General features: G+C 35.0%; 2 protein-coding genes across 3 annotated transcripts; one reads left to right on the top strand and one right to left on the bottom strand.

The window, feature by feature from the left end:
* Window positions 1-32: 32 nt before the first annotated feature.
* LOC123917809 (acetolactate synthase small subunit 2, chloroplastic-like) lies at window positions 33-19,329 on the bottom strand. 2 transcript variants are annotated; one of them, XM_045969655.1, is made up of 13 exons: window positions 18,938-19,329; window positions 18,620-18,833; window positions 17,895-17,978; window positions 17,696-17,764; window positions 16,783-16,866; window positions 16,485-16,637; window positions 15,219-15,305; window positions 14,654-14,758; window positions 14,414-14,536; window positions 13,398-13,550; window positions 13,050-13,115; window positions 12,345-12,451; window positions 33-142 (listed from the first exon to the last, which is right to left on the bottom strand). In XM_045969655.1, exons 1-12 carry the CDS (start codon window positions 19,144-19,146, stop codon window positions 12,368-12,370), a joined length of 1,431 nt encoding a protein of 476 aa, XP_045825611.1. In that variant the 5' UTR covers window positions 19,147-19,329; the 3' UTR covers window positions 33-142; window positions 12,345-12,367. The 2 variants fall into 2 exon arrangements, with proteins under 2 accessions (XP_045825611.1, XP_045825610.1); XM_045969654.1 differs by lacking the exon at window positions 33-142 and having other exon boundaries at window positions 12,081-12,451.
* Window positions 2,260-10,989, top strand: LOC123917807 (protein SEEDLING PLASTID DEVELOPMENT 1). The gene is made up of 9 exons (XM_045969652.1): window positions 2,260-3,027; window positions 3,103-3,317; window positions 3,535-3,685; window positions 4,195-4,386; window positions 6,690-6,852; window positions 6,927-7,153; window positions 8,915-9,094; window positions 9,179-9,301; window positions 10,278-10,989. The coding sequence occupies exons 1-9, from the start codon at window positions 2,575-2,577 to the stop codon at window positions 10,572-10,574; spliced, it is 2,001 nt and encodes a 666-aa protein (XP_045825608.1). The 5' UTR covers window positions 2,260-2,574; the 3' UTR covers window positions 10,575-10,989.
* Window positions 19,330-21,932: the final 2,603 nt, after the last annotated feature.

Raw genomic sequence — 21,932 nt, 5'->3', positions numbered from 1 at the left:
AATCTATAGCTACAGTAGTTTGGAATAGATACTATAATCATTTTGCACATCACAAAAATTCAACACTACAGCTAGAGAGCCAAAAAAACTTGGAAGCACAGCATAAGTTAAAGCTCTCTACAAGCCGAAAACTTGAGCCCTCCTTTGCCCAGACGAAGAAATTAATTATAAAGGAAGAGAGTATCCAAGATTAGATACATCAACTTTGGTTAAAAATTTGGACTAAATACATCAACTTTGTTTGACCATCAATGAAAATTTGCTCAAAAGTTTAAAACTTTTAATGCTTCTAAGTATGAAATGAAAAATCTTTATCATTGAATAATAACTGACTTGTGTTATCATTAATGAGGTTATTTTGGAGCCCCAAAGACTTCATCCAGTTTTGGCCTAATGTTCTTCTGCATTTATGAAATCAACGGGTCTTCTTCAATTTGGATCACAACACTATAATGAAAAAGCACTTGTCTTTAATGGTGATGCTTTTCTACCATTGTAATCAGAGTGATGATGTGAGTTAGAATTCATATATGGTCATAGTTGAAGAGGATAGTATTAGTTGTTTGAGCTCCATATGGTGTTGGTGTTAGTGTTGGAGAACTAGATCCATACATGATGTGTTTTCAAGATCTTTACTGTCTCATTATTAAGTGAAAGTAACAGACCAGAGCTCTAGATATCAATTGACGGTGTGAAAACACAAGAAGGGCAGTTGAATTGTGTTTTAAGACAAACTAAAACCTTTTCAAGTCTAAGCTTTAAAGACAGCGGACAACACAAAACAAACACAAGTATAAAGAGATCGGAGAAGAGAAGACGAACACAAGCAAATTTATACTGGTTCCTCTCACAAAATGAGAGTAGTTCAGTCTCCTTGCACTTCCAAGGAATTTTCACTATAATCACACAAGATTACAAATGATCAAGCACACAACAAAAGACTTCTACACAATGCTCAAGCATCAAGCAAGAGACTTCTCAATCCAAAGAATAAATAAAGATTGTCGTGATAATACAAAACACTAATAAAACCTTAGAGCTAAAATACAATGAGTTGATACATACTTTAAAATATTTTTGATGTGAATGAAATTCAAAGGTTCAGAGCTTAAGTGCTTGTAGTATCGAGATGAGTGTGCAATAGATAGATAACGTGTTCGTCATTGATCTTCATGATGGAGTGTTGATTTTATAGTTGAATAGCACGCTCCATGCATAGATGATCGTTGTGCAAAGACGTTGTAGCCAGCTGAATTGGATTGAGCAGTGAAAGTGACTTGTCACACCAAAGTGGTAATGAGTTTACCATACTTTGTGTCTTGGAGAGAAGTTTATACCAAATAGGGAAACTTTCACAGTTTGACTTCCACGCTCCTCCAAACTTAGAATAAAGTTGATAAGCTTGATTGTCCTTTTAAGATTTCTCATACTAAAACAGAGAAAGATCCTTTTGTCTTGCTTCCAACGTTCTCTGAAATTTTTGGCATGATTGATACTTATCAACTCCACATGCGCTGACCAACTTCTGATAGCTTCTTGCCTCTGATGGTCAGATGCTTCTGACTTAAGCTTGCCTCTGATAGCTTCTTGCCTCTGATGGTCAGATGCTTCTGACTTAAGCTTGCCTCTGATAGCTTCTTGCTTCAGAGTCTTCTGATGGGAAAGAACCTCTTGTTCATCTTTGCTTCTGAATCCTTTCAGAACTTGTTTCTTTACTCAAGAACTTAGAAATATCAGAATTTGCTTATAAGATCCTGCACACCTGGATTAAATGTCAGTACTATCAATTGCGCATTTTAATACTTATTGTTATCATCAAAACTTATAATTTTACTTGGGGCTTTAGAACCAATTTTGTTCCAACAGTAAAAGCTGATATTGCTTGAAAAGTGCAGATGAAAGCAAGGAAGAAAGGGAAGAGGCGCCGGAGATTAGGGCTGGAAAACATTGAGATCAAATTGAGATTAAGAAAATGAAAGATTTTGTAGAAAAAAAAAAGTGAAAGGACAATCCACAAAATTGAGGATTAGCAGGGTGTACTTATTAAAGGTTTTTTCTTGAGTTGAAAAAGAGGAAGAGGAAAATGAAGGGCTTCAACTCATTGTTTACGGAATACGGAGTATTTTATTATCATTATCGTTGAAAATGAAAAAAAAAATATCAAAGGGTTAGGCTGAATAATGATCAGTTTAGGCGCTTAAACTTGTTAGTATAGTATCCTGTTTTAATATATTAAGGATAAGGATGTATATATACGTTATAAGCAACAATAGAAAAAAAAAGTTAATCTTCAACCTCCAGCCGAATTTGACCGGAATCTCATCTGCTCATTGCCACCCAATTTTAACATAGAAAACCACAATTAATAACTCAAAAACATCTGAAACCATGTTACTCATTATGCAAGTGGAGAATTTGGGTACAAAGAAAGAGATGAATTTATAGAAGAAGAAGTAAAAAGAGAATCGGAAAACATTAATCGGAACAATGGGTATATTTACTATTATTTAAAGTTGTGTTGTCACAATCCAATTTTAAGAAATGGGTAATTAACAATTTGCCAAGTTGGGAGCAATGCAAAAGCAAAATACGCAACCAACCAACCATTTTCTTCCATCTCTCTCAACAGTAAAATTTCCCCCCAAAATTATGCTACTACGGTTCCCAGTTCCACTTCACCTTCTTCTTCTTCGCCGTCATCAACATTTGCTTCCCAACTCCGTACCATCCAAACGATTCAACTTTTCCCATCCTCCTCAATCCCCATTTCAAACCGTTCCCGTTTTGCGGGTCGGTTATCCGACATCGACCTTTTCGGAGGATGAGTCGGACGTTGAACTTGGGCGTTTGCTGTCTCTGTTGCCGGAGGAGATGCGGAGGCGCGTGAGTGAGCATCCAGAGCTACATATGTTGATCGAAGTGGTTATGGATTTAGGTCGGAAACCTTTGGCTAGGTTTCCATCTGGAGATTTTGTTATATCTGAGTATCCAATCACGGTTCAGGATATTCAACACGCCACTGCTCAGGTATTTCAGCCGTTTTGTATACTACAAAATTAGTATGCATTTTGTCAATTTACTAGATATATAAAACTCTTGCAGGTTGGTGACTTTGCTGTTGATAATCGAGCAGGAATCAGCAGGACATTGCATCGGATTAGTGCTATTAGAAATCGCAAGGGCACAATTATTGGTCTTACTTGTCGTGTTGGTAGGGCAATTTCCGGAACTGCTAACTTGTTGCAAGATTTGGTTCAAGACGGCTCGTCTTTGTTACTCATTGGGCCTCCTGGTGTAGGCAAAACTACAATCATTAGGTCACTTATTCTTTCTTCCTTTAATCACTAAGCACTCAATTGTTATTTCAAAGTTTTCAATTGTGGTTCATAGCGATTACTCTTGCAATATAACAATTTTTCGGGACTCAGCAACCACAATTGTAGCCGCATTTATCCGTTACTGCAAGGTGTCAAAGACCGCAATGCAATACGATGGTGACTGTAGTTTAAAACCCTTAGTTCTTTATATTTTCAGGGAAATAGCCAGGATGCTGGCAAATGATTACAAGAAGCGTGTGATGATTGTTGACACATCCAATGAGATTGGGGGTGATGGCGATATACCTCATGCTGGAATAGGCAGTGCTCGACGGATGCAAGTTCCCAACTCTGATATGCAGCATAAGGTATTAGTTGCATTCATAAGTTGCCTCTTGTTCGTTTAGAGTGTGGAGTAGTAGAGTGCTATACATCTGATACTTCTCCCCCATGTGTTGCAACTGTAACGTTCCTAGTTTGATGTGACTAAAACAGGAAAGTGAGGGATATGATTTGCATTAATTGTTTCAAGTAATAGTTGGAAGTTCAATTTCTGTCAGACAACTTGTTTGGATACGGCTCCAAAATTAGTTGTCAATTCTATTGTAAAAATTTGGCTATCACTGATTGCCAAAATTACTTTAAGGTCAACATTCCCATGCATAAAACTCATTCTTTCAGAATCAACTATTTCAAAGTTACTTATTACATTCCTCCCAATTTTTTTAACACCAATCACTAAAATCTGCACTTCGCTATCCAAAGCTTAAAATATATAACATAATGTATTCTGTTGATTGGAAGCAACCACACAGCAGAATGATCACCAAACATTATTTAATCTGATTAGTGTTCCTATGTTTGTCATATTATTCAGGTATTGATAGAGGCAGTTGAAAATCACATGCCACAAGTAATTGTAATTGATGAAATTGGTACGAAACTTGAAGCAATGGCTGCAAGTACAATTGCACAGCGTGGGATCCAGCTTGTTGCCACTGCTCATGGAATCACAATTGAGAATCTAATAATGAATCCTTCCTTAGAGATGCTTGTCGGAGGAATACAGGTGAGGTTTACTACATCTTAAGCAAGATGCCAAATTAATTTTTTGGTATGTCACATGATTAAGGGAACACCCTGTCGAGTACTGAGTATTCCATATTGTAGGTCCTAGATCTGCATCTTGTTGTAATGGATGCCCTTTATTGTGTTTGTGTAGCCTCTAATGGATTAATGGAACAACAATTAGAATGACATGGGCACTGGAAGGTGTTTGATTACTTTAGCACAGAATTTTCTACTGTTAAACCCTCTGAATAAACCGAGTTTATTAGCAGACAGCAGTTGTGTGCCCTATTGTATTGAGGCATATCATTATCGGTGTGTGTGCGACAAGGACTAACAATGTAACAAGGAATAACAATAAAATGTGCTAGGAAGCTTTAATTTCTGGCTGTTATTGGCTTGAATATAGGAAAATAAGTGAAAAGTGGCAATAAAATCTACAATTGCCTACAAGAAGAGGTGCCATTACAAATTTGATACTTATGCTATTTGGTTAAACATTTTTCATATGTATTTTGAATTGTTAACCCTGAATCCTCCTTTTCAGTAAATATTATTTCCTTGATTAAGTTGAGAGTTATATTGTTAATTTGGGATAAGACTGGAGTGTACTTCTCAAGACTAATCTAACTACTATTGAATTTATTAACTGTTAAGTGTCTGAAGTATTTGACTATCATTGATTGGTTTGTTACTTGCTGATAATTAGTAAGTTAGTTGTGGCTTATTTCCTACAAATAACAGGACGAGTTGAGGGGGATAGGTATCTAGTCTTGTAAAATAAAATTAGGGCTTTCTGTGGTCAGGGAAGTTTTGTAGACTTGATTTTGAGCTCGAAGCTTACATCAAGGTTGGGAAAATGTCCTGTTGCAGGAAATGTCCTGTTTATTAGGTGTGTTTTGCCATTCTGCTCACACGATGTAAGAGTGTCTGGTTTTGTGGGTGTATCCAGATAATGGCAAGACACTGAATGTGCTTGGGTACATATACGTTCAGCTCAGTCAGATTAACAAAAACGAAAACTTTTAATAGGAAAGTTACAAATAATGATCCCTGTTATGCAAAGACATTTCTTTATCAAGTATTCTATCACTTCCTTGCTTTTGTTCACAGTGCTGCACTCAGTGTCTACTACAGTTCAAACCACATACACATGAGCTGAGAAATAGAAATATAATGCTATTTGTTTATTAGTCTTTCTTCAACTACACGTCTGTTTGATAATTTACAATCCTTCTGGCATGCTGTGGGGGAAAATCTTACAAAATGTGATAAAGAAACTACTGACATCAGTGCTCAAAAATGAAATGGCATGGTTTGATCAAGAGGAAAATGAAAGTGCCAGGATTGTTGCAAAGTTGACTCTTGATGCCAACAATGTCAGATCAGCCATTGAGCCAAATTTCGGTAATTGTGTGGAATACAATACTTATGTTAGCTGCCTATACTGCAGTGGCGCCTTGCCCTCATAGCTATCTTTCTTGTTGTCACATCGATGTAAAGACTGTTGTTGCCCTTTATTGATATTTAATAATTAATTGTAAATATACTCTAGAATATCCTAGATTATTCTTAGCATAGCATATTCCATTTGTAATCAATGCTCTTAATTGTAGAATCGGCCATATAATAGAATGTCCGTGATGCTTGTACACACAAGGTTTTCACCATATGTCTCTTGTATTCTCTTATCTTTTTTCTTTCAACATGGTATCTAGATCCTATTAAGAGGCAACCCACACCGTGCTTACCCAGTGGACCCACTGTCCTCCGGTAAGATTTTTTTTTTCCGGCAAACTGTGTGTTAAGTCGAGTATGCCCATTATTCGCTTCCGTGATTCATTTCGACATTTTTCCGGCCAGTTTTCATCATCTCCCACCACTGCCACCGCCACCCATTCCGGCGAATTTTCCGGAAACCAACCCCACCATCCAAATCGCAATATACGATCCGGCCCGTCTCCAAAACCGTAAAATATAGAAAAGTATCCAAGGAGTACCGGGGAGTAGTGATAAGTTATTTGACAATCATCATAATAATTATAATTATTAATAAAAAAAGAAATTTGGATACTTTTCGGACACGTATCCAAGGAGTACTGGTGGCCTATATGGTACGACAGACTCTTTTCCATTTTTCAACTATTCGAGCTTCATAGATTTTAATCAGGCCCGATGCCTCCTTTTCTATTTCCTCTGTCATCATATGTGTAATAAGTTTTCTGCAGAAATATAAGTGAAACAGTTCTCCCCACTTCCTCTATATTAATTCTTTTTTTTTTGTCATCTCTACTATCATTTTAGAGTGTGACACTCGGGGATGAAGAGGCCAGCCGCAGGGGTGTTCAGAAGACAGTACTGGAGAGGAAAGGCCCATCAACATTTAGTTGTGCAGTAGAGATTATTTCAAAGACACAGTTGCAGATTCATCGTAGCCTTGAAGCAACTGTGGATGCTATTCTTTCAGGTAAGTGACCACATGTGCAAATAAATATTGCAGTAGGTTGATTATAAGTATGCTCTCCTTGCTTGTTGGTGTAGGTCGTTTTCCAAATGTAGAAGTGCGCAGGATGAAGTCTCAAGAGCAAGAAGAGAGTGTACAAACCAGGCAAGATGCTCCAGAAATTGGTGGTGAAATTATGCTTGAAGATGCTCCAGAAAGGGCTGATCTCAAAACCAGGCAAGATGAATCACCTTTGATGTTGCCTAATGACATGTTAGAGAATTCTTGGGAGCACAAATTGCCACTTCGTCTATTTTGTTATGGGGTAAGACATCATCGCCCAACAGCTGAGTCTAATATATGAAATGAACATTGATATTATCATTAACAGCTTGTTTTTTTTGCTTGTGTGCTGTGTTTTACTTGTTTTTATCAATGCTGTCTATAATGTTGACACACGTCCGTAGTGGATATTATTAAATTAAAACTATAAAAAAAAAGCACAAAAATATGTTAGGTCATGTGCTCTCTCATTATCTTCTTTCTTCTTCATTTCCCCCTAACCCTAAATCTCACTTCGTTCCCTTTTCGGATTGAATAAATTTCACTTTCTTATAAACCAGACTTAACAGAACCAAGGAACTTCATTAACGTGATTAGAAAAACATGTTATGGAAATTTGAAGTCTAAAATATCTCCAGGTGAAGGAAGAAGAGATGCTCAAAGTAAAAAAGAAATTAAAAATGATTACAGATCTTTTTTATGGAGTTTGGTGTTTACTGTTCCAATTTTTAACTTCTACGGTGTTTGTTATATCCCTGGAATAAAAGATTTATTGGATGTCAAATTTGTGAATATGTTTATTATTGGAGAGGTTACTCATTGGGTGCTTGCAACACTGGTTCAGTTCATTTTTGGGTGGCGATTTTATGTCAGTTCCCCTGTTCCATTCATTCTTCTAACTCCAAAGCATGTCACTCTCCTCATAATTAGTTTCACTACATTCCATCACAGATATTCAATCTTCCTCTACTTAAACCAAGTTCTACCCAACTTTCCAATTCAACAATAGTACCCTTTCTTCCCGTTTGTTATTTCATCATTTCGTTTCACGGTTCCAATTTATTTAACATGTATAAGTTGGAGAACATGCAAAACGGTTTAACAATGACGCCATTGTTCTCTTCCACTCTCCTCGACAAGATTTTTCATCAACGAAGTAATCAAAATAGAGTTAGATAAACACTGTTTATTATAGGCATAAATGTTTCGTCCTGCAAATATATCAAATTTTTCTTTTATTCCTTCTTTTTGTCCCTACAAATGTGCAACTTTTCAATTTTGCTCTCCATTTTAGTCCATTTAATATATGTTCATTTTGAAATTAATTCCTTTAATATGTAGACCATATTAATTTTAGTCCTTGTATGATCCATATTTTAGGGTTCAAGACACTATATTCAGAATATTACTGGGACTAAATTCAACATAAATAAAAACAAAATAATAAGGGTCAAAAGCAAAAACAAGTTGTTTTAGGGACCAAAAATCAAAAGTGGCATATTTATGGGGACAAAAAAGACATTCAAGCCTTTATTATAAAATTAAAAATAGTGGTCATTCTTTCACTCTGTTTTCCATTGGGTTAAATATGTTTTTAGACCCTACATTTTGACAGATTTCTAAAAATAGTCCCTACATTTTTTTTATTATATTTTTAATCCTCACGTTTTTTCTGTTTCCAACATTGGTCCCTACTGTGAAATTTTGGTTGATTGGACAGACGGAAAATGCCACATAGATGTCATGCAGACTTATTTAATGACGTGGACGCACAAAGAGTATGCATTAAATGAGTTTGTGTGGCATCTATGCGGCATTTTCCGTCTGTTCAGTCAGCCAAATTTCACATTAGGGACCAATGTTGGAAACAACAAAAACGTGGGGGGCTAAAAATATAATATAAAAAATGTAGGGACTATTTTTAGAAGTCGCCCAAATATAGGGACTTGAAACATATTTAACCCTTTCCTATTTTATATTTCTTCATTGGCTGATTAACTTACAGAATGATCAGTAATTCTAGATTTTAGAGGCAACTGTTACTCAAGCAATTAAACAGTTGAAAATGAATGATGCGGACCTTCAACTGACTGATAATATTAGTGAGGCGAATGCTTTACTTGCCTTGCAATCAAAGCTTAAGAAGAATTCAAGGATCCAAGCTGCCTTTAAATCTCATGATATTCCTGTTTATGTGACAAAGGTAATAATTATCTAAAATTGCTTTGTTAGTTTTGCAGCTGTACTTTTTTAAATTGTTTGTTAAACAATGTTTTTTCCACACTAGACAAGTTCGTTGGAGCATGTAACAAAAGCCATACGAGCATTACTAAGTGATTATGAAGATGGTTTAATTGTTTTTGGATCAATTGATAAGATAAAGGATTCAGAGAAGGCTGATGCTTTAGAGGTAATATAGATATAGATATTGTAGTTTTGATTTATTTCTATCCACTATTCCTTTTGGTTTTGTTTGATTTCGCTGGAACAAAAAACAAATCCATGCTCAAAATTCCTAAGCTGTTGGTGAAACATGTGAAATAGATTCAGTAACAAAACCATTTTAACTGTTTGTAATTCTGATTCAGTGTAATATCCTTTCATTATGGCCAACCACGGCATCTTTGCTCACTATTTTTGGGTACCTTGAGCTGTGGAGTTTTTGTACCTAGAAATATAGCAGATATCAGAATTAATCATGCTTTTGAGGTAATATATTAAGTTATGATTTATTTCTATCCACTGTTCCTTTTGGAGCAAATCGATGCTCAAAACCATTTTAGCTCTACACATATGGAAATAGATTTAGGAATAAAACCGTTTTAACTGGTTGGAATTCTGAGAGATGATGGGGATGCCTCTAGTTAAAGAGTAACTTTTTATCCGAGGCCTTATTTATAGGGTAAAAACAATAATGTTCTGGTTGGGACAACAAAATATGGTAGCAACTGGGAAGGGTCATAATACTGAATGTTGAGTCACAGTAAACTGAGTGAAGGATACTTTAATTTGACAGTAGAGTTTGGAAAATTGACTGAGATGAATTTAATTTTCATGTTGAATGGTGGCGTTCCCTTAGTTAAGTTTGTGCCATCACCTTGTTCAAAAAGTTTGTGCCATCACACTGCCGTGGTGGTGGAAACCACAGTAAATGACACCATAATGACGGTGAAGGAAGTCCAAGATGCCTTTTTTTTACTTACTTTTTGTACCCATATCTGATGATTGATTTCTATTATGTCATGAAGGAAATATGATTAATAAATATATTGCCTAAATGTTTGCTGTAATCTTCAGCTTGGACTATGACACACACACAAGCACACACCTGTAATATTTTATAACTGAAAATTGAAACTTAAAGAGACTCATGTTTCACATTTCAGGAGGCAAGAATGGCCATAGAGCATATAGTAATTCCTAAGGGTGAAACTGTGGATCTACTACCAAGGTCATATCAGGTAGTATCGCTTCAGCTGGACCTTGTACGTAGCTATCAACTAGAAGCAAGGAGAATCAGTGGAGAGTCAAATGTACATCATCTGCGCATCTTTCCATCCCATTATGTGATGGATGATGTGATAACTAGTGACACCTCTGAGTCTGATGATTTTTCTTCTTCCAATGGCAGTGCAAATGGCTCGCTGAACAACTTGAATAGATTGCCTTTACTGCCCGAGTAGTTAATGCATAATGAATGAATACGAGACTTTCTTTTGCCACCCTACCAATTTTCTCGCATGCGCTACAAAATTACCAAAATTCCCCATGTCCACTACTTAAGTAGTGGGACGTATGCTACTTAATTAGCGGAATGGTAAAACAGGAAACTAGTAGAGCGCGCGAGAAGGTTGTAGGGTGGCAAAAAAATCTCAATGAATATGTTACCACAAAACTTGCCTAGTTATAACCGTCAATTTCACGGGGTCACAAAATTTGGGCCTCAGCCCCTATATAAAGGGGTCCAGGAAACTCTAAGACTTATGAGCCGTTGCACATAAGGCCTAAATGTAGTAAACTAGTATTTACACCCGTGACATGCGCAACAAATCGTTGATGTGATGTAGTTATATATAATGCTTTTTTTTTGGTACATTATATATAATGTATTTTAATCAATGCGTTATACAAAAATTAATTGACGTAATACAACCGTATCATAAATAAGCCGTATGTCTTATCTATCCGAATTCCCTCTTTATTTTTTTTCTATCTAAAGTAAAAACATTGAATATTATAAACCTTTTCCAAATTTTTCATAGAAGATATCTATGAATACCAAAATCCCCAACACAGTTACAAATGCTTTTTGACAAGCATTTGCTATAATAGGTTACTTCATCTATTTCTATTTTTGTTTTTCTAGTTTTCATGCATATAATAAGGCTTAAATGCCACCTTAGTTTGGATGACCCTAACGAGAGATGAATTTTTATACTAAAAATGTGGATTACGATATGAATACTTTCCTTTTCCTTGTGTAGGTAGGAGTAGGACTACACTTTAGAATAGTCAAAGCTTTGGTTTTGATGTACTTATGGCAGCTGCATGCATTGCTTCTACCGCAAAGATCACATAATCTTTTAACTGTCGGGACTGTTAGATGTTCATAATTCTGCCCTGTTTTGTTGTCTATTATGAAGTTTATGGGAACAATGTATGGAAACTCTCCTTTGGTTAAAAATTTGGAGTAAATACATCAACTTTATTTGACCAATTTTCCCTTATATTTTGGAACGGAGAGAGTACAATTTACCTACCTTTTATAATAACAATAACAACGGAGATCGAAAATAATAACTATAGAACTGTGACAAATTAACACTAAAGGCAATAGAAGATTAGATAGGGAAGAAACTGAGGAAGAGGCTGGGAAAGATGAGGAGAGGCTGGGAAAGAAGAAGAAAATATCTAGTGAGTAACGTACTATTATGATTTGTAAACTTTTTTTATCTAATGGTGATAAATCGATTTATAACCATTAAATAATCTATCATCTTCCATGTTATACTACCCATTTACCCAGTTGAATAAGATAAACACAAGTAATTGTAGTTCTGCAAAAACCAAGTTATGATCTCTCAACCAGCTCATCTATGTGCTCATATCTATCAAAATGCATTACCATAAGCATGCTTTAAAATGCACATTTTTAGGAGTGGGTTGAGCCATATTAAAACAAATTTACGAAGACGATAAGTTAAATAGAAATTATATTTATTTATTTTTTTCTTGAAAGAAATATCTAGATGTCATTCGACGCCTAAAATTGTCTTAAAGTCTTACATTTTCATAAAAACAAAAATAAATAAAGTCTATAGCTACAGTAGTTTGGAGTAGATACTATAATCATTTTGCACATCACAAAAATTCAACATTACAGCTAGAGAGCCAAAAAACTTGGAAGCACAGCTTAAGTTAAAGCTCTCTACAAGCCGAAAACTTGAGCCCTCCTTTGCCCAGACGAAGAAATTAATTATAAAGGAAGAGAGTATCCACGCAGGTACTTGGAGTCCACACCTGACTCGCGGGACAGTGCTATGCGTCCAGTTCGTGCCACCTGAAACAAGAAACATCGTTAAAAAGAATAGGATAGAAAGATAAGTGCAATGGTTCACTCAGGATAGGTAATGTGATTTGTAGGAGCAAACACACAATGTTCTTTTCTTTTGTCAATGAAAGGGTGTATTATAGGGTATCTTATCACTTTTTGTAAGTCATATCGCATTTGTTCTCAAGGGAGTTAAAACTGGAACCTTCAGGAATGAAGTACGGCATATACAGGAGCATGCATGGTGAAGCCCAAACTTCGGGGCTTTCTAACAAAAATGAAGCAAACTTTTATGGACGACATTCTTCTTAAGTAAACAAGTGGATTCATTCTTAATTTAATTCAAAGTGTATCCTAATGACAAACTAAAATTTAAAGTAGATGCAGCCTTACTGTTAACTGTTTCCTATACAAACTTGAGAAAAGAAAAGATATGAGTATATGACATTTTGGTAACGAATACAAAAAGGAAGCAACTGCATCCAATGTGACTCTGGAAATATAGGTAATGATGTTTTTTCCCGGGATATGGAATAAGGCATTTAAACAAGTAAACAGTTGCAACAAAATATCTACCAGATACGTGGGAAAGATTAATAAAACAGACCTCGCAAATGCCATATGGTTCTAACAACCTTTGCAACGCAACCATCTTGTCCAGATCTCCAGTAAGCTGACATAAGATAAGAGCATATCACTTAGTTCGAGAAACAATTTAAAAATATTAATGGATCCGTGGATCCAAAGTCGGTACTTTGATAATTTCAACTGTTATTATTGAAGAAATTGCATAAGTGTGAAATGCTTCAATACAAACAACACTACAACAACAAAAAATGTTGAAATCAAGTTCCCGATTCTTCTGATTATCCTAACCACATTAAATAAAAAAACAGAAATATATTGCCAAGTGTGATACTGTATCACTTGCTTGAAAAATCTACGTAGACTTTACCTCGAGGGTTATTGTATGATCGGACACATCAACAGCTTTAGCCCTGAAAATGCTGGCAATGTCAAGAACATCACGTCGTGCAGCAGCATTTACAGCAATCTTTATTAACATCAATTCTCGCTCAGCAAATGGCATGTGGGTTATATCACGGACCTGGAAAAGTATCAGTTTAGATACAGAAGTATAAAATGGCCAGCTTTTCTTAATATTAACAATGGTTGAATGTTATTGCACTATATGCATGAATAAAGTTCTTAATAATAAACTACAAAAGCAAGAGAAAAATGTATTATTCAAGTAAGAGAATTTACTTGGGTTGGTGTTCCTAAATAAAATTAATCATTAAGGTCAGAGCACTCAAAAACTAGTCAGGTTTTATAAGGGGCAATATATTTTCAAATTTCTCTTAATATAAAGTTCGCTCAAATATTGAAATGTGAATCGTGACTAATCAGTTTTGTTAATATGGGTCGCCAAATCCTAATAAAGGCTTCCAACACAAATGTCCTGTTGTGGCCAGGTGCATAAACAGAGAGAAAACAAAGAATTTAATGTGGTTTGACCTAGAGTATACTATAGACCTGTATCCATGGACATCAACAAAGGGAAAAGTCACAATAATGGAGATTAAGGATTAGCCATTCCACACTCAAATCCTAAGCCCAAAACACCTAAATCCTCACTGTCACTGTGAGTTAACTCTGACTTGACAATATGATAGGATCATGCCCTGCCTTGGCAATGACAGTATCAGGGATCATCCCAGCCCGTCCTCCTGTTTCCCCGCAAATCTCCTCGAAAAAGCTTAGTTGGTTCATATTTGTAGACTTCTCAAATCGATTTCCTTGTGGTTGGGGTAAGCCCCATATGTTCATTTTTGTGCCTACTATGACAATGATCAGCACTTAAAATGATATAGGACTCTGCAACCAGTAATACTAAAAAAAATTATAAAGCTAAAAGCAAACAGTTTATTTATAGATTGTGATGCATTTATTTTGGTAGAGATATTGAACCTCATGCAGCTCCACTAACTTATAGAGTTGCTGCACCAACTTGCTGATTGACTCATCTGTACCAGGAACCACAGTAGTAAGCCGAGAAATTCCTTCTACTTCTGAATGTCCTACAGCTAAACTCTGAAAATAAAAGAGAACACATTCAAACAAACGAAAGAACATACATTAAAACGTGAGACTTTGTTTATGCAATTTTATACCAACACCAAAGTGAAAAACAACACTGATGAAGCAAACCTGAATGTTATAGCCCCTTCTAGCAAAGACCCCTGTAACAATGTTCAGAACTCCGGGAGCATCGTTCACAAGCATGGATAAAGTGTGTGATCGAATTCCACTAGTCTGAAGGCATTATCCCAACAACTAGATTATTACATGCAAATCCATGAAAATTATATGCTGGTGTACGAGAATCAGCTAGAATTTTAGCTCTTGACAAGCATAAAACATTTCTAATTAGCATTAAAACTTTACAGGTATCTGGTACAAAGATTTATGAAGTAATTTTCATACAATTTGGTCCCAAGCTTTTTAATATGTCATTTACAGAAAAGCAATATCGTGTTAACTCAACTTGATTAAATTTAAAGACAAGAAAATAAAGACAAAGATATCATAAATTGTATTTAATAGAAATGCATAACCAAAAAAATCAAATAGAAATGTCATTTGTATTTAATAAAAGAAATATACACTCTAAAAAAAAACACTAGCAAGAACCTGCAGATGAGGATTACAACGCATTACAAGAAAACATAAAAGGAGACATTTAAGGACAATGAAAAACTTTAAACCATCTTACATCTTCATCAATGAGAAAACCCCATTGAGCGTCAAGTACTTGATTGACTGTAAAACTGTCTGAAGGCTCTATAGGATATACATCTCCCTTCACATAAGCAAACATTTCAAAAAGATAAGGTCAGAGACTAGATCGGAATATACTGTTTACTAATGACCAAATAAATCAAGTACATAAGGGACAGAAAATATTGAACATGTTGATAATGAAATGCATTCAAGACTCAAGTCACTGTTAGCATCATTTTGTGCAATAGTTAAAAAATTGTTTGTCTTTAGTTTTTTTTTTTTTTTTGTAGAACTTGTTTGTCTCTAGTTGGTCATAGAAGTTTTATAAAACTAAAAAATTAGAACACTTTGATGAGCAAAGACAATAAAGATTCAACAATAATATAATTTGATGCTCGAGTGACCTTAGAATATATCACTGAATTTCTTCTTTTTTTTTGATAAAAATATATCACTGATTTTCTACCACAACCTGATGTGGCAAGAATAAACTAATTGCTTTGAAATCTGGTACTAAATGGAAGCTGGAGAGTGGAGACAGAGAATGAAAAGCGATATATGAATAAAGAACAAAGCTAAAAACCACACACAATCCACAGTCAATATGAGTGATCTAAAGGCTTCATATAGAAAGAAAAAAAAAATAGTGGGAAATAAAATATTCCCAAATAGGGAAAAAAGACACAACAAGAAATACCAAAAAAATTAGAATGTAGAAAGGCTGCACAGCCAGCAAAGGTGCGTGTTAGAAATCACAACTCAGCTTAAAATGGCAATAAGCAGAATACCAAACGGAAGACATAAACATAGTATTATTTCATAATAACAAGCTTAAGGAAAAAAGGTTGCATTCGTAAAGGCAAATTGCTGTTACTCAGTCCCAGATGCACAAAAGAATTGCATAAACTGCAAACTACCATAAAACATCAGCCTTTGTATGTTTACCAAAACCATTCAAACAAATTATCAAACACTATTCTAAAGTAGGAGGGATAAAGGATGATCAATTATAAAATCATTAGCTGAAATGTCAACAGTGTTTGAGGTCTGTATAAGTGTTGAAACCATTGTTCAAAACACACCTAGTATAATATAATTTCACTTCACAAAAGTAAGTTTGTTCGTGATTTTAAAAATCTAACATTTTTAATAGGATTTGTCAATTATTTATTTTTAAGTGAATGTATTTGAAATTTGAAGTTGAAGTGTGTCAAGATACTGGTGAAAATAAGGAAATGGTAGGATTATAGAGTCATACCCCAACAGGCACATCAGTTTTGTCAACAGGATTCGTGCTTTTCGCTCCAACAAGGGCGTTGATAGCTGTTTTCCCTTCAAGATCTGGATACGAAGCAGCTGAATACCGCCAAAATGGAGCAGATGCACCCATCTTTTCCCTTCTTAATGCAATCTAAGTATAGTTACATCATCAGATAATAATGGATAAGTAAAATTTGCAGAGTCTTATTTATAAATAACAATACGATGAAAGAGGTAGTGGACATGATAAAAAAGAGTTAAGGAAATTTATATGGTACTCAATTGAGATTTCAAACCTTTCCAGTTCTAGCTATTTCTTTAATTCCAAACTTGCTAAAATTTCTTTGAACTGCAACCATCTTCCCTGGATCTCCGGTAACCTGTAACATACACAGAATGACTCGCCTGAATTTACCACAGAATGACTCATACCCAACTCGTATCAGAACATTTTTTATTCTTGGTGTAATTTAAAGATGGACAAAATCATATTCGCGTAAAGAATGAAAGACAAGAAATCAAGAACAAAAGTGTATCATAAAAACAGCCAGTTCAGCAACAATACAGTCATATTCATATTTGAATATCTTAATGATAGAATTTTTATATATGCGATGAAAGGATGATTACATTAACACATGTAGTATGTTCCCAAAATGAGTCATTCACAAGGCACTGCATCACACTCTAGTAATGCAACTTACTCCTCCAATATCAAATAACAAACAACAATGAAGATTTTCCCCTATTCCAAATGTCACTGAATTGATTGCTAAGCCTACAGCCAATTAACAATCACAACAACCACCCAAAAATAAAGATCCAACAACTAGATACCAGAACTTTACTTGTTCAAAAAAAAAGATACCAGAACTTTAATGATGGCAACATAATGACTTTGAATCCTATTCATATATACATGAACTAAATGTGTAAGTAGAAGGACACAAACACATCTACATTTCAGAAAGAAAAAAAAATTTATACAAATATTAGGATCTCAAAGAGCAAACATCACAACTTTCTATTTCTATGTCCATGCATAACTTACTGCCATAAACTAATAGAGAAATCAACAAAATCAAATAAGTTTTGGCAAAACAAACAGGTCAAAGACATTGGCGAGGAAGATAGTTCAACTCATGAAAAAGATGCATCAAGACATGATAACTAACAACTAAAATACATCCAAATATGACCGGCAATGACCTCAATCGTCACAGAATGTTCCGAGATGTCCACAATCTTGCCTCTGAAGGTGTCCACCAACCACTTAATCTGTGTATCCCGGCAAAAAAAAACAAATTAATAAAAAACAGAAGCAAACAATTAAATAATCCACATGCCTAAATCCCAACAAACAAGAACAAAACATGCAAGCAGCACCCAGAAATAAAAAAGCACGTACCTCAGTGCGATTTTGAGGATCTGCATGCACTTTTAACAGCATCAATTCACGCTCTACTTGTGGTTCGTGGGAAAGATCTTCTACCTAGGACAAAATTCACATAACAAGCATAAACCCTCAGATTATTTTCATTTTTTCTTTCAATACTTTAGCCATTAAACTATTATTCATCCTACACAAAATATTACAGTAAACCACTAAGGGTCTGTTTGGTGAAAATAAGCTACTATAAGCTAGCTGATAGTTGATAGCTGAAAAACTAGCTTATAGCTGAAAAGCTAGCTAATTGAACTTAAAGTGTTTGGTAAAATTAGTTTTTAAAGTGGTTAATAAATATAAAATGACATAATTGATAGTGGGTAGTTTCTTTTCTAGAGTGGGTAGTTATTAAATTAAAGGGTAAAAATGGAATAAAGTGTAAAAAGCTATAAGCTATAAGCTCAAACGCTACTTGAAATAGCATCTGAAAAAAAAGCTATAAGCTAGTAAAAAAAAGCTCAGTTACCAAACACCTCTAATTTTTTTAGACAAGCTTATAAGCTAGCTTGTTTGTGTTACCAAACACACCCTAAATTGCTCCCCGACTTTGTAACACACTCTCGAATAGGTCTCTGACTTTATAAATATTTCAAAAAGTTCTCCGACTCTGTTAAATTTTACTCATATTAAACAGCAGAATATGGCAAACACAAACAAGTATTAGACAGAAAAGGTGAAAGTTAAACCTTCAAAACATTAACAAGCTTCTGAAGCTGCTCAACAACTTGGCGTAAAACCCTATCAGTACCAGAAACAACAATGGAGAAAAGAGCTCTATCCTGATTAAGACCAACAGCAAGTGACTCAATGTTATATCCTCTTCTCGCGAAAACTCCGGCAATTCGATTAATCATTCCACTCTCATCACCAACAAACACCGAAATCGTGTGTCGCCGAACTCTGCATTATCATCATTCATCGTTAAATTACAATTAATCAGCAATTAATCAACTAATTACAAATCAGAACAGTAATATTAAACAGAAATGGATTAGGATACTTGCTTTGATCGAGAAGGGGGAGGAGGAGGAGGACCGTTGGAGGAGAGAGTAGTGTCACCGGAAGTTGCAGCGGAGAGGATGAGTTTGTTGCGGCGGGAGGTGGAAGGTTGATTGATTGGGAAGAAGAGAGTGGTTGAGTTTGGTTGAGATGGAGATGGAGAATGAGAATGGGAGAATTTGAAGGTTTGAATCGGAGTTAGTGTCGCCGCCATGGTTGGTGGTGGTTCTGCGGCGGAACCTTTGCAGTGTCTACCTTCTTCTACTACTGCTACTACTTGGACTGCAACTCGTTTTTTTTATTGAATAAACAATTCCGACAATTTTTTTTTTAATTATCGAGATTTGAAAATGGACATAGATACGTTATAGCCTTATAGGGAGTAAGAAGTTGCTAATTTTCTTATTAGGAAACATTAATAGAAACTTTTGATTGCCATATAGAAGATAACTTTAAAAAATAATCGGAGAGAATTTTTGGTTAAAAAAATAAATAAATAATCGGAGAGAATTCAAATTCGATTCAATTTTTCCTCTCATGTTAATCATGTTGTAGTAATATTAATCATTTATTCATTTTTCTTCTCTCTTTTTTTTAGTGTTTTTTTTTCTTCTCTTTGTAGCTTATCAAATATTGGATTAACAAAAGGAGAGATAATATGAGAGAAACAATTTGAGAGAATCCAAATTCGATCTTATATTGTGAGAGGTAGAAGCAATAACTTTGTGTAAGGTGAACAGGTCTCTCGACATTACTATAAGTACCTCTAGCCATTTGAAGATTTCATATCAAATTGGAGATTGTAAATGGACATTTAGCAATAAGATGATCCTATGACTCACTAGCCTTTAGTTACTATATGCACTTTGGTTCGATCCCTACTCTCCAAATTTCGCGCCTCCACAAAATTTCTCTTGTTGGAAACCGATTTAGGTGCAGTTGTCAAGAGAGAACCACTATCTTTAGGTACATGTTCTCTCTCATAAAGATAAATGTTCATACTTAATAGTGTAAAGTATCAACGTATATTGTTGAAAATTGTATGTCTAAATAATAAAATTGGTCGATTAAATACATATACTAATTTTCGGTTAACAATCAATAAATTTTAGGCATTAGAAGGCTATCATGATGAGAAATGTTAAGTGAATATGTGAATGTTCATATGAACTTCGTGTTGCTATACTGTTTTAGATTCAGCTCTTCTAGAGTGAACAATTCACTCTAAAGTGCAAAGTGAATAATCTTAGTTGTTGATTAACAAATCAAATGTAGATATTATATATACAACATAACAAATCATACATTTGTTAAAATAACAACTATTAATTTTCTCACTTTAAAGAATCTAAATCTAAGTCCCCTGGAGCATCATTAGCATATGTCAACTAAAGTAGTAGTTCTTTATACTTTATCACCATTGGAGAGTCCACGTGGCATAGTGGGTGCACTAAACCTAATTCACGCTCTCTCTCTCCGAACACCATATGTGCTCTAACACACTCTCATCCATGAAAAATTATCTAAATTTAAGTGTCTTAGAGCATCATTAGCACAAATCAACTAGAGTAGCAGTTCTTTATCACCATTGGAGAGTCCATTTGACATAGTGGGTGCACTAGTACTAATTCACGTTCTCTTTGCACAACATATGTGCTCCAACTCATTCCCATCCATAAAAAATTATCTAATAAGTGTCTTAGAGCATCATTAGCACATGTCTACTAACATAGCAACTCTTTATGGATTACGTTTTTTATGTTATATCACCATTGGAGAGTCCATATGACATGATGGATGCACTAAAACTAATTCAGGTTCTCTCTACACAACATATGTGCTCTAACTCATTCTAACCCATAAAAAAAAAATTATCATTAAAACTCAAGACTCTGCCATTAGTTCAATAGTTCAAATTTTGAGAATTTCTTTTGGCGCCCCATGGATTTTCTCACACGTTATGCTAATTCTTATCTTTACTCTTCCACTACTTAAGTAACAAACATTATAAAAATGAGAAATTTGACACACTTACAGTTCTACTTAAGTAGTGGACTTGTAAAATCTTGAAATTTTCAAGATTTTACATAGTTCTCTCTACTTAAGTAGTGAATTGTGTTAGCTAATAGAGTAGCTAACACCTCATATACATATAAAGCTCATCGCATGTGTCTATTTAATTAATATAGAACAAGGGCATACCCATAAAGATCATCATTTCACAAATTTACACATTGAATCGAGTAATTATTAAAGATCATTGTTTATGTATAAAAGAATTGGATAAGCAGATAAGTCACGCATGATATCAGACAATAAGCATATTTTTCGATGACTCCAACAAGGGCATTAACCAACACACGTGAATTGAATACTTGATATACTTATATGAAGTTTAGCTAGTAAAGTAAGTAACATAGTTCTCTACTTAAAGTAAAGAATCATGTAAAATCATAAAAATTTCAAGATTTTACACGTCCGCTATTTATAATGCTCGCCAATCATTCAAAAATGGGGATTTTTTTCCCAAAATATACCCCTCTCCCTCTCTTATTTCCCGTAATACCCCCCTCTCAATTTTTTTTCCCGTAATACACCTCTGACAGAAGACAAACTTGGTAGCACCATTTGAAATGGCTACATGGCCATGTGATAGCGCCATTTAGAATGGCTACATTGACTGAAATCTGCTTTTTTGTCTCCTTGACTGCTTTTCTGACATGTAGCCATTTGAAATGGCGCCATTGACCAAGCATAGCGCCATTCCAAATGGCGCTATGCTTGGTCAATGGCGCCATTTCAAATGGCTACATGTCAGAAAAGCAGTCAAGGAGACAAAAAAGCAGATTTCAGTCAATGTAGCCATTCTAAATGGCGCTATCACATGGCCATGTAGCCATTTCAAATGGTGCTACCAAGTCAGAGGTGTATTACGGGAAAAAAAATTGAGAGGGGGGTATTACGGGAAATAAGAGAGGGAGAGGGGTATATTTTGGGAAA

The sequence above is a fragment of the Trifolium pratense genome, linkage group LG3, assembly GCF_020283565.1.
Source record: "Trifolium pratense cultivar HEN17-A07 linkage group LG3, ARS_RC_1.1, whole genome shotgun sequence".
NCBI lineage: Eukaryota > Viridiplantae > Streptophyta > Magnoliopsida > Fabales > Fabaceae > Trifolium > Trifolium pratense.
The sequence above is the reverse complement of the archived record's forward strand: the minus strand, read 5'-3'. Positions and strand labels throughout refer to the sequence as shown.

Coding starts and splice junctions, on each gene's coding strand:
- LOC123917807 (XM_045969652.1), top strand. CDS start 2,575: ATGCAAAAGCAAAATACGCAACCAACCAACCATTTTCTTCCATCTCTC. Junction 3,028..3,102: donor TTCAACACGCCACTGCTCAG/GTATTTCAGCCG, acceptor AAACTCTTGCAG/GTTGGTGACTTTGCTGTTGA. Junction 7,154..8,914: donor TTCGTCTATTTTGTTATGGG/GTAAGACATCAT, acceptor CAGTAATTCTAG/ATTTTAGAGGCAACTGTTAC.
- LOC123917809 (XM_045969655.1), bottom strand. CDS start 19,146: ATGGCGGCGACACTAACTCCGATTCAAACCTTCAAATTCTCCCATTCT. Junction 16,638..16,782: donor AAATAGCTAGAACTGGAAAG/GTTTGAAATCTC, acceptor AACTATACTTAG/ATTGCATTAAGAAGGGAAAA. Junction 12,452..13,049: donor AACCATATGGCATTTGCGAG/GTCTGTTTTATT, acceptor TTCTTGTTTCAG/GTGGCACGAACTGGACGCAT.